This window comes from Podarcis filfolensis, assembly GCF_964270895.1.
Source record: "Podarcis filfolensis genome assembly, chromosome: 14".
Classification (NCBI taxonomy): domain Eukaryota; kingdom Metazoa; phylum Chordata; class Lepidosauria; order Squamata; family Lacertidae; genus Podarcis; species Podarcis filfolensis.
Window position 1 is genome coordinate 43,781,982 of NC_139616.1, and position 12,139 is coordinate 43,794,120.

At 46.9% G+C, this 12,139-nt stretch overlaps 1 protein-coding gene across 3 annotated transcripts in view; it reads left to right on the forward strand.

Annotated features, from left to right (window-relative positions):
* The window catches only part of LITAF (lipopolysaccharide induced TNF factor), a 29,889-nt gene extending 19,546 nt beyond the window's left edge, over nucleotides 1–10,343 (forward strand). The window contains exons 1-4 of one of the 3 annotated variants that reach the window (XM_083585956.1): nucleotides 1,701–1,875; nucleotides 5,861–6,051; nucleotides 7,595–7,751; nucleotides 8,823–10,343. In XM_083585956.1, coding sequence (XP_083442082.1) covers nucleotides 5,865–6,051; nucleotides 7,595–7,751; nucleotides 8,823–8,931 — 453 coding nt within the window. In that variant the 5' untranslated portion in view covers nucleotides 1,701–1,875; nucleotides 5,861–5,864 and the 3' untranslated portion in view covers nucleotides 8,932–10,343. Of the gene's footprint in view, nucleotides 1–1,700; nucleotides 1,876–5,303; nucleotides 5,416–5,860; nucleotides 6,052–7,594; nucleotides 7,752–8,822 lie in introns of those variants that run through there. The other 2 variants (XM_083585957.1, XM_083585955.1) reach the window with 2 other exon arrangements.
* Nucleotides 10,344–12,139: the final 1,796 nt, after the last annotated feature.

The following is a 12,139-nucleotide window of genomic DNA, read 5'->3' on the forward strand; positions in this document are numbered from 1 at the left end:
AAAAAAGGACTGGTGATATCCTTTTGATAAACCAATAAGCTATTTTGAAGTTCATCCTGCGTCTCTTAACATTGGTGTCCATTTCACTCCAGGGCCCTCCTAACGGTGCTAGTTTTGAAAGTATTCTGAGTGAATTGGTGACGGGAGAAAAATAAAGAATATAAAGAAATATAAAGAAATAAAGAAAATAAAGAAGAGTTACCTTTTAACATCTGCCAAATCAAACTCAGTATCAAAGGTCACCTTTTCTGATATCCCTGACATGAAAGGTGTAAAACAAGGGTGCATTCTTGCCCCTTTTCTCTTTTATTTCCCCCCCCCATCAGATCTTCCAGAGCACATCCACAAAATAGAACCACATGCCCCCAAAATCAACCAAAACCCGGTCCCCCTTTAACTGTATGATTTAGCCTGTCCTTGGGCTCCCAAATTCAATCAAGTATGAGACAATGTGTACAGAATGAGGTATACACATGATGAGCGTGGACTAGCACTATAAAATACTGACTTCATTGCCATTTCCGTTCCCAACCGTCGAGTCTGCTTTCTGACTTACTTAGGGCCTCCTATAAATCCAGATGGCTCCAACTCATACACAGCAAAATTCAATTTATTGGTGTTGACTTGGAATTATTGTGTAATTCTAGTGAGCAGTACATTTATTGCAATATCCAAATTAGATAAGGGATATTGAAAAACAGAACATTGAGTCAGCTGTAAATCAAATCTGCTCCCCCAAGTTCTATGGTTTTAATACAACCAATAACAGGATGACTCAAAGTTAATAACGTATTTTTCCATGTACAAGACGCCCCCACGTATAAGATGCCCCCTATTTTGGGGGGACTCCAAATTGAGAAAATGGGGGGAGATTGTATCCGTGTATAAGATGACCCACAATTTTGAACATAATTTTTAAATAAAAAAAAACCTAGTCTTATACACGGAAAAGTATGGAAATTCCAGTCCAACGCAGGGCATTTATGTTAGCTGAACGTTTCTCCCTCAGCTTTTGTTAAGGGCAGATATTGAAACATCCCTAGAAATGATAGACATTGTGGAAGTTATTTGAATGTGCTGGACACTGTGGAACATATTCTTTTCTACTGTCCATTGTACAACCAGCTACGTAAACACGTGTTATCCCCCTTTTTGGGTAGTTTAACATCATGGCACAATGAAGATATCAAATTCTACCTATCTGATATTAAACTGGAGGTGGCTGAGTTTCTGTCAATATTGGCACCATTTAGCCGGGAAGACACTCCCATGACAATTTCTGTTACTATATGTCTTATATGGCTGCTTCTTTGTATATATATATATATATTTTAAAATGTTGCATATGGATGTTTTAAGATGGTCTACATCTGTAGTGCCTAATAAAGGTTTGGAGGAAGAAAAGAAAATTTAAAAAAACATAGAGAAGTGAGGCTGGTATCTCTGACATATGCTTTTTAATAAGATGCATTTGTGCCATCAAAGCAGCTTGAATATACTGGCAATTTCTTAGAGAGATGCTAAATGCGTACTGTAAAAAAAAAGGGGGGGGAGCCTTTTCAGCCTGCATGTATAAATTATATATATGCAATGTCTACAACACGGAAGTTTATGCTTCACTGCAGGCCAGGTAGGTGGAAGAGTATCTTTGGAAAGATAATAGAGCTGTTCCCTGAGCAAACACACCAGCTTGGACAGGAAGCCTGCATCCTCTTATCATACTGTGTACTTTGGGCTGCTGAAAGCATCTGGGTGCCATCTGCATTATTTATTCCTCGCTCCGCCTGGCTGTGCTCTGCAAACCCCCTTTTCACATTTGGAAGCCGGAACGGCCGAGGACTTAAACCACCTGCAGGCGCCTTGCCAGGCCAAGCGGTGAGACTTGTTCTTTTCGTTCCACCTCCCGGAAACGGCTGAGCCTACTTCCCAGATAAAGAAACACCGGGTGTTTATTTGGTTACATGTGGTTCTGAAGGGAATGGCGCCCTTTACATTTAAGTACAGTGGTACCTTGGGTTAAGTACCTAATTCGTTCCGGAGGTCTGTTCTTAACCTGAAACTGTTCTTAACCTGAAGCCCCCCTTTAGCTAATGGGGCCTCCCACTGCCACCGCGCCGCCGTGTTCTCATCCTGAAGCAAAGTTCTTAACCTGAAGCACTATTTCTGGGTTAGTGGAGTCTGTAACCTGAAGCGTATGTAACCTGAGGTACCATTGTATTTTAAAGATTCAATGGTTAAAAATAAACCTGCCGCTTCATTTGATTGTGGGGTCCTTCGGTTGGTGGGAAGAAATCCATTTGGTTTACTAATACAGCCGGTTAAACATTACAGCTTTTAAGATCATTTGTTTGTATGTAGATTTACAGTGGACGCTCGAGTTGCGAACGTGATCCATGCAGGAGACACGTTCGCAACCTACAGTGTTCGCAACCCGCAGGGTAGCATCTGCGCATGCGCGGGTTGTGATTTGGCGCATCTGCGCATGCGCAAAGCACTGAAACCCAGAAGTGACCCATTCCGGTACTTCCAGGTTCGGCACGGTGTGCAACCCAAAAACGCACAACCTGAAGCATCTGTAACCCGAGGTATGACTGTATTATATCAGAGATGGCCAACTCCCAAGAGACTGTGTGATCTACTCAGAGTTAAAAACTGACAGTGATCAACCCGCTTTTTGGGGGTTCAGGTCAAAGTTGTTTTTTAGGAACAAAGGCGGCCTGTTTTTTAGGGGAGCCAAAGTTGTTGAGCCAGTGAGCTACCAGTGTTCAACCACAGATGTTCAGTGATCTACTGGTAGGCCACAATCTACCTGTTGGACATGCCTGTACAGTGGTACCTCGGGTTACATACACTTCAGGTTACATACACTTCAGGTTACAGACTCCGCTAACCCAGAAATAGTACCTCGGGTTAAGAACTTTGCTTCAGGATGAGAACAGAAATCGTGCTCCAGCGGCGCAGTGGCAGCAGGAGGCCCCATTAACTAAAGTGGTACCTCAGGTTAAGAACAGTTTCAGGTAAAGAACGGACCTCCGGAACGAATTAAGCACTTAACCCGAGGTACCACTGTATTATATAATCAGCGAGGCGGGGGGAGGGTGTCTTGTCATCAGGGTAGCCCAGGACCTCCATACGCATTGCCCAGGTTTGTGCCCCATGAAAGTCACTCTGGTGCTGCTGACACAAGGTTTTCCCATAAAGAGATCCATATTCTCTCTCCCAGTTCTTCCCACAACACATTTTCACTCTGCTTATGGCACCATGGGGTCTTCTGGCCTGCATGTGTGATCTGATCTCTTGAAGGCTTGTGGCTCCAACCTGCTCCATCTTGCAGCTTGTGGTTTCTTTTCTACGTGGGTTTTGTGGGTAGTATTGCACATGTAGCTGTTGGGTAGTGATGGTAAGATATACTTGCAGATAAAATACCAGTGAACCGATGAGCAGTAAAAGAACCCGCTGATCCCAAAGACAGCTCTATGCTTTGCGCAACTGGATGGGGAAATCTGTTGCCGCAAGTTTGCTTACGCAGCCATTTGGTCTTTCTGGAGAAAGATTGGCTTAATGCAGGATGCGGCCATGCAAAGGTTGTGGTTGGCTATTAGCTGGAAGTGGAAAGTCATATTTTTCTCTGGGTTAACCACTGGATGTTGAAGTTCTGAATCTCCCATAGACAGCTAGACAGCTGTTCAACATCTCAAGAGCGAGTGTCTGTTGTTAATTGCATTTCGACCCCACCTTTCCCTCCAAGCAGTACAGGGCTTTCCCCCCTCCTACAACAACCCTGTGAGGTAGGTTAAGAGGCTGTGACTGGCCCAAGGTCACCCAGTCAGCTTCAGGACTGAGTTGGGATTTGAACCCTGATCTCCCAAGTCCTGGTCCGACACTCTAACCACTAAACCACACTGGCTCCCTAGAGTCCTTCTACTGTGGGGCTGCTCTATAAATTAAGGAGGCAAATAGGGAAAGCCAAATGTCACTCAGAGAAGGATCTGAAACATTTTCCTGAAAGCTTGAATTTGTTTTATTTTGGATGGTTTCCTTTGATGTTTAAATGTGTTGTAAAGTGCTCTGAGATTTTTTCTTTAAAATATAAAATGGTATAGAAATGAAATCAACAGCAACAAAACCACTGGAGGAAAACATGGCGCCTTCCGTTGTGGTGACCACAACCTAGGTTTAAGATGGCATCTAGCGATTAGCTTATACAAACGACCAGGCGCCCCCAAACTCAGCCCTCCAGCTGTTTTGGGACTACAATTCCCATCATCCCTGACCACTGGTCCTGTTGGCTAGGGATGATGGGAGTTGTAGTCCCAGAACATCTGGAGGGCCGAGTTTGGGGATGCCTGCGTATGACTTTCTAGCCCTGGTTGTGTCCCTCCAGATGTTGTTGGACTCCCATCAGCCCCAGTCAGCATGGCCAGTGGCCAGAGATGATGGGGCAACATCTGGAGAGCCACAGGTTCCCTTTCCTGGGTCTAATAGGCCAGGAATGCATTCACTTTTAGAGTCTTGTCAGAACAGGAGAAATCTCTTCTATTCCTTTTGGGATACTTGTCACTATGATTAGTAGTACATTCACACATTGCCTCTCCAGCAGGCAGATCAAAGTGGTTCTCTGCCCCTCCCTTCCCCCCCTTTTATCCTCAAAACAACCCTGTGCATAGATTAGGCTAGGAGACTGTGTCACCCAGGAGTCCGTCTCCTTCCTTTAAATTGGCACCCACAGTTTCTAGGCTTTTTGAAAGTGGTTAAAAAAAATTAACCTTTTGTTTATGGCTTTTTCTGCAGAGCTACTGTACAAAGTACCACTCTGTTTAGTTTATCAGAATTAACAAAGGCAGCAGCATTAACAATGATGTCAAAAGCCAGTTAAGAACATGACTATTTTTAGCTGGCCTTAAAATTAATGCTGCTGCCTTTGTTCCTTTGGATTATTCAGAGCCTTGCTGGAGGCCTCTGAACAGCTTCTGGGACTCGCTATTGGGGAGACTGTGGTTGTGCTAAGCTCCTGCTTGCAGGTTTCCCATCTTTTTGGTCATTCTGACAGCAGGTAGGCCTTTGGCCTGGTCCAGCATGGCTTGTCTGATTTTATTTTTATTTATTTTATTTCTATACCGCCCTATACCTGAAGGTCTCACGGCGGTTCACATGTTCTTCAGACCACCTTCTTCCTCTATCCGTATCTCCCTTTAATTCTGAAGCTCCTTCTTTCAATTAAGACAACCAGTGGAGGATAAGACAAATGGCTACTAAGCACGACACCTACATTCTATGCCCACCTCGCTGGTGGTGTCACCACTAAGGGCTGCCTAGTTGGTGCTGATGCACAACAGGGCCTTTTGGGTGGTGGCTCCCCCTTTGTGGAGCATATCTGTGATTGTATCTGAATGGATTGAGGAAATGTGGTCCATGGTAACTATGACTGAGCTAAAAGAATACATATAAACCAGCCCAAGATTTATGGAAAAATGGACATTTTTTGTAATGTTTTGGAACAAGAAGATCAGTGATAACTTTACCAATGTCCAACAATTTTGGAGCGATTGTGGTTTTTAAGCAATCCTTGGTTTTATCTGCATGCTGCCTTGAATCCCATCAGGGGAAAAGGTGGAGAATGGATGAACGAATAAATGAACGAATACTTTCTGCTGCTTTCAACCTGCTGTAAAAACAATTCTTTATGCTCTTCATTTAATAATATATCTAAATATGAAAGATAAGCTTTTAACACTAGCTTACGTTTAGAATACTTTTTTTAAAAAAATGTGTGTTTTTGATGCATTTGCATCCTTTGGGACGAAGGGCGAGATATTGAGGAAATAATAACATGCATGCCTTTTCATTTTCTGTCTCCCAGAAAAATGGATCCATCCGCTCCTGGCTTTCAGGGGGCCCAGCCTCCTCCTTACACTGAGACAACTGGCATCCATTCTGCTCCGTACCCCCAGCCCTATCCCGTCCCGGGGCCTGGGCCTGCACCAAATATGAAAGGCCAACAGGCACCGCCATATGGCATGCAACCTGGAGCCATAGGAGGTCCCCAACCAGGTAAGCCTTCAATTGCACCATTTTGGCCCACTTACACTCCACTTTCCTTCCGTCTGGAAGATTGAAGGCTATAAATATAAGGTCCCCTGGTACCCTCTGAGCAGAACTGGAGCCCCCTCTAAATCTACAGCACTACGATACCTCTTTAAACAGCCACGACTCCCCCCAAGGAATCCTGGGAAGTGTAGTTTGTTGAGGGTGCTGGGAGTTGCTCAGAGGCCCTTGTTCCCCTCACAGAGCTAAGCTTCCCTGGGAATTGGGATTGGTGTTTAAAGCACTCTGGGAACTGTAGCTCCGTGAGAGGAGCAAGGGCCTCCGAACAACTCCCAGCACCCTCAACAAACTACACTTCCCAGGATTCCTTGGGGGGAGTCGTGGCTGTTCAAAGAAGTAGCTGGACTGAGGAGGAATGGTGGAGACCGCCCTCCACTCCTGAACCTTCCCAAGAAGAGGACAGTATAGATTCAGAACAGTGGTTTGCAGAAGGGCATCGTTCAGAGGCTACGGAGGGGAGAAGCTGGGAAATATTGGGAGAGGGGCAGGAGGAAGAAGAAGCACAAGGGGAGAGGCAGCTGACAGACTCAGTGTCTTTGGAGAGCACTCCTGACCCCTCACTCTCCCAGGACCCGGCGGGCATTGAGAGTAGGAAAACAGAAAACTCAGAGGCAGAAAGCACAGATCAGCCAGCACAGGGGTGATGTAGAATAGGAGAGATGGAGGGGGTGGGACTTTACTTGGAGCAACGCCATTGTCTAAGGGAGATGACATTTCTATGCCTCTCTCTGTGAATATTGAATACAGTGGTACCTTGGTTCTCTAACTTAATCCATTCGACTCCCGAAACCATCCGAAAACCATGGTGCGGCTTCCGATTGGCTGCAGGAGCTTCCTGCACTCAAGCAGAAGCCGCGTCAGATGTTTGGCTTCCGAAAAACGTTCGAAAATCAGAACACACACTTCCGAGTTTGCGGCGTTCGGGACCCAATTTGTTTGGGAGCCAAGCCGTTTTGAGTACCAAGGTACCACTGTAAAAGACTCGGTAAGAACTCTTCTCGTTTCTCTACTTGGCTGCCACCGTGGGAGGGACAGGATTCCTTGAAGCGACAGTAGCGTAGTGCTTTAAATGCACAGTGCAAACCGGACCCCAGGCCTTTATAGCATCAGTATGTGCCCCTCACTGAGCCCCATAACCCTCCAGACACGGTTGGGCTGCAGCTCCCATCATGGTCTCTGACCCTCGCCCAGGCTGAGCTGCAGCTCAGCAACATCCCCTGTTCCCTTCTCGGGGATTCAGCCGTGTCGGCATCTGAAAGCCAGCAGCCGAGACAGAAGAGGAAGCCTCTTGCATCTTCCTTGAGATGGTTCGTTTTGATTTCCCATTGGGGTGGCTTTTCTCCCGGCGGATCTGAGCTTCTGGCGAGCCAGACAGCAATTTGTAAGGCACTTTCGCCCGGGTGTTGAGGAGGAAGAGGGAGTCCGAGGTTGAGCAGGCAAGGAGTGCGACCCTCTCACCCTTGTCTCTTTGCCTCCTCTGCAGCCCCAGTTACTGTTCAGGCGGTTTACGTCCAGGCACCGCTGGTCTTCCACGACCGTCCCGTCCAGATGAACTGCCCTGCGTGTCAAAAAACCATTTTGACGCGCCTCTCGCACACCTCTGGGGCGCTGACCTGGCTGGCTTGTGGCGGCCTCTTCCTGGTGGGGTAAGTAGGTCCTTGTCAGCTGCCTTTCTTTGCTGATCTATTGTATGCATTAAGCCGGGGGCTGCTGAGCTGTGACCATTGGGCATGCTGGCTGCAGCAGATGGGAGATAGGAGCCTCACAGTTTCTTGGAGGGCCGCAGGTTGGCTGCTCCCACATTACATCGGGGGAACGTTCACAACCAACATTATTATTATTATGCATATATCAACCACCTTCTCCAAGGAGCTCCAAGTGGCGTATGTGGGCTCTCCCACTCCTCATGTAACGTCCACAACAACCCTGTAAAGTAGGTTAGGCCCAGAGGGAGTTACTCGCTCAGGGTCACCCAGTGAGCTTCACAGAATCTTGGGAGTTGTTGGGGTAGAAGGGGTCCCATTTGAGGGGATGCCAGGAAACAGGGAATTAAGTTCACATGTGGTGGGGGTGTAAATATGTACAATTTTTTTGGCAAAGGGTGTTTAAGGAGAATACAGAAATCACTGGGTTAAAGCTGACCAAAAGTCCAGAGGTAGTACTATTATCAATTTACAATGGGGTGTAAGGTTCGCAGGCTATGAAGGCCTCGCTCACAGATTCATTGACAGCTGCACGAATTATAATAGCTAGGAAGTGGAAGGGGAAAGCAGAATATAAAATGGAAGAATGGTATAAAGAGGTGTGGGATATACAGTGGTACCTCGGGCTACAGACACTTCAGGTTACAGACGCTTCAGGTTACAGACTCCGCTAACCCAGAAATAGTACCTCGGGTTAAGAACTTTGCTTCAGGATGAGAACAGAAATCGTGCTCCGGCGGCGCGGCAGCAGCAGGAGGTCCCATTAGCTAAAGACCAGGGATGCTTGTACGCACAGAAGTTTGCATAGATGCTCCATCCACAGAACAGGAGTAAGATGTGATGGTGCTGTATTGCACTAGGAAACTGCCTTGAGCTGAGCCGGAAGGTCCTTTCCCCCTTGCTCAGTATTGGTAACACCTGTAGCCGTGTTACTGATCTTATCCGGAAACGGCAGTCACGGAGTACCTGGGGCAAGAGTCTGTGTTCTGAAGGCTGCCTGCTTTCTCTCGACAGGTGTGTCTTCGGCTGCTGCCTCATCCCCTTCTGCGTGGATTCGCTTCAAGATGTTGACCACTACTGTCCCAGCTGCAACGCTCTTGTTGGCACCTACAGGCGTCTCTGAGCAACATTAGGCACATGCTTTTTTAAATATATGCTTTTTTTCCTTTTCTGGAGTTCATGGAAATAATTTTTTCCGCTGTGCCTTTTTTTGCCTCTGAAGATTTGGGTGCAAGAAGAACCTCTGGCCAAGAAGTGGGATGTTTATCCAGCCTCACGTCCAACAAGTGCATGTTCTTTCCTGCAAAAAGCATGCCTGCACCGTCCACGGAAAAGTGTTGAACTGGTGCAGCGTCTTAATTCATCTTTGTGCTTTGGCACTGTCCCACATTCTCCTCCTTTTTTGGCACTGAGAGGAAGCGTTGCAATTGGAAACCTCAATGATATTTCTCTCTCTGTGTGTGTAAATTGCTAAGGCCTTTTATGCAGCCTCAAGAGACACTTGGTTCCAAAATTCTCTCTCCCTGGGGAATGTTGATGAGATCCCTGTGAAAAAATAAATCCCGTTTTTTTAAAGGTAGCTTCTAACAAAATGAGGCACTTCAGGGCTTCTGTAGCAACTGATTTCAAGTTGGTGGCCAGGTTTTTTAAATTTTATTTTGCAGGGGCCCTCAGAAACTCAGGTTGCCTCTTCAACTTCAGAGACCGCCTGGTAGGTCCCTTGTTTGCTACCCGAACTTGGGTGCTCCAAAATCTGTTTTTGTATTCATTTGGAGCTTTCCGAAGCATTTTAAAATTACTGCTGAGAAGTAAATGTGAGGAAATAGGTTCCAGGCCTAGAATTTTGTCTTTCTGACCCAAATGATCATCTTTCTGCTAAGAGTCAAAGATCTCAGTGCCTCAGTCCAGTGCCTCAGATCCTTCCCTCCTCTTTACATGTTTGGCTAGAGCAGGACCAGCTTCTGATGTGTCCATAGAGTGCAGAGCAAATCCTAGGGAAAATAATGTCCAGATAGGTGATCTAGATAAACCAATGCTGTGAATGTTGAGGCTAGATTCTCTGTTGGGGCGGCTATTGGAAATTTCCTGCCCCAGTGACCCGATAGGAGAAAACCTCTGCTTTTCTTTCGTCCCCACGGGCAAGTTGCAGGCCAGGCGAGCAGCTGCCAAACGAGTTCATCGCAAGCAGATGCAACAATGATGGAGATACTTGAAACCTACTTCTATTCTGAACTAAAAGTACAACGCAGTAGAGAGCTGAAGACTTGCCAGCAGGAATTGTGGGTAGTAGCATTGGATATGTGCTTTTATTTCTCTTTTAACAAGCAGGATGCAGCTTGCAAAAGACTCTTAGCTCTGCCGCTGCAAATACACCAGATTTGCCCCACCTAAGCCTGGAAGGAAAGCAGACCGCTGGAGATTTTTAAATACATTGTTTTTTGGTGTGTGTTTTATTTTGCATAGGCTATACACACGTGATCTAGTTTGAATTAAACAACCGTTTCGTCCTCTAAATAAAAAGGTGCATCTTGTAAATTGGCTGTTAATGCTGGTTCTGTGCAGGATGAAGCCATCAGTGGCTTCTAACTCGGATGGCTGTGTTGCAGGGGCGGCATGCTTTGGAGGATGAGCTGCTGCAACTTGCAGAAAGGGAGAGAGCGCTGTTGCACTGCAGTCCTCTTTGCAGGCTCCCACTTGGCTGCTGGGAAAACAGGATGCTGCAGGAGATGGGCATTGGCCTGATCCAGCAGCCTTCTGTTATTGTGTTCTGGCATTATTGCAGCTCTAGAGAGGAGGGTTCGTGGCCTTCCAGAGCCTCAAGACCTCAATAAATCAGCCTGGAAAGCTACTCCTGACCTGAGGTCTCCCATCCACCCACCCTGAAGTGGAAACATTTCACAGATGCCTGACTGATTTCCTCATCCAGCACGCTCTTCCTACTTTAGATTTCGCTTTCTGAATTGGGGGAATGGTGTGCTTTTGAGATCTGCAGGTGGCAAACTTTTTCTCCCATCTCCTTTTAAGTAAGGCAAGCTCTACAGCAATATCTCTCACAGCCGTAGCCAAGCAGCTCTGTTTTTGGGGGGCAGATATCTGCTATGAGATGGACTTTGCCCTCAAGCAGCTGGTGCTTGCAAAATGCAGGCTCCCCCCCCCCCACCATCGCACTGGGGGGGGGGAGGGATTTTGGCAGGCAGGACAACCCACCTGCCAGACATGTGGTTTTATTGTGATGTCATGTGACTGGCAGGTGTGCTGCCCCACCCACCTGTCGAAGCTGGACCTGGGCTGGGACCAGGATAAAGATATGATCGCCGGAGCCAAAAAGGTTCCCCACCCCTGTCCTAGAGGAACTGGCATGGAAAGGATGGGTGTGTGTGTGTGTGATGCTGGAACAGATGGTCCTTTGGTCTGATGCAACAAGGCAGGTCTCCTGTGCTGCTGCTGAAAATAAGCTATTTTGTCACATTCGTAGAGAGGATGGGGAAGGCTCTCCTCTCCATCTGCCCACCTCCCCTCCCCCTTTATCATCTCTTAATGCAGTAATAATAATTTATTATTTACACCCCGCCCATCTGGCTGGGTTTCCCCAGCCACTCTGGGCGGCTTCCAACAAAATATTAAAAATACAGTAAAACATCGAACATTAAAAACTTCCCTAAACATGGTTGCCTTCAGATGTCTTCTAAAAGTCAGATAGTTGTTTATTTCCTTGACATCTGATAGGAGGGTGCCACCACCGAGAAGGCCCTCTGCCTGGTTCCCTGTAACCTCGCTTCTCACAGGGAGGGAACCACCAGAAGGCCCTCTGGGCTGGACCTCCGTGTCCAACGATGGGGGTGGAGACGCTCCTTCAGGTATACTGGCCCGAGGCCGTTTAGGGCTTCAAAGGTCAGCACCAACACTTTGAATTGTGCTCGGAAAGGTACTGGCAGCCTTCAACCTGGAACAATGGAGGTAACAGAGGAGCATTCTCCTTGCCACACCACCTGAAACCAGTCACTCATGCGCCCTTTCACTTGGGATGCTGCAATTTGCATCCCTGTGTCTCCAGGCTTGGCCTTAAGTTTCACACAGGCCCAAATGGGAAAAAACAGGTTTGGATGACCAGCTGAGTTAGGGCCCCTTCCAACAGCTTCCCTTTTAAGAATGGGTTTCCCCTTTGATTAGAATCTCCCATGCTGATCACATGCTCTTGAAATCATGTGACTTTGACCTCAGGGTTGCCACAGAAGGGGATTTCCTAGCTTGCTTTCTTTGTTTGTTCCAGCTATCATAGGACTGTTCCTCGCATGACACTAAAAAGTTCAGAGCTTTGGTTCAAAACAAAT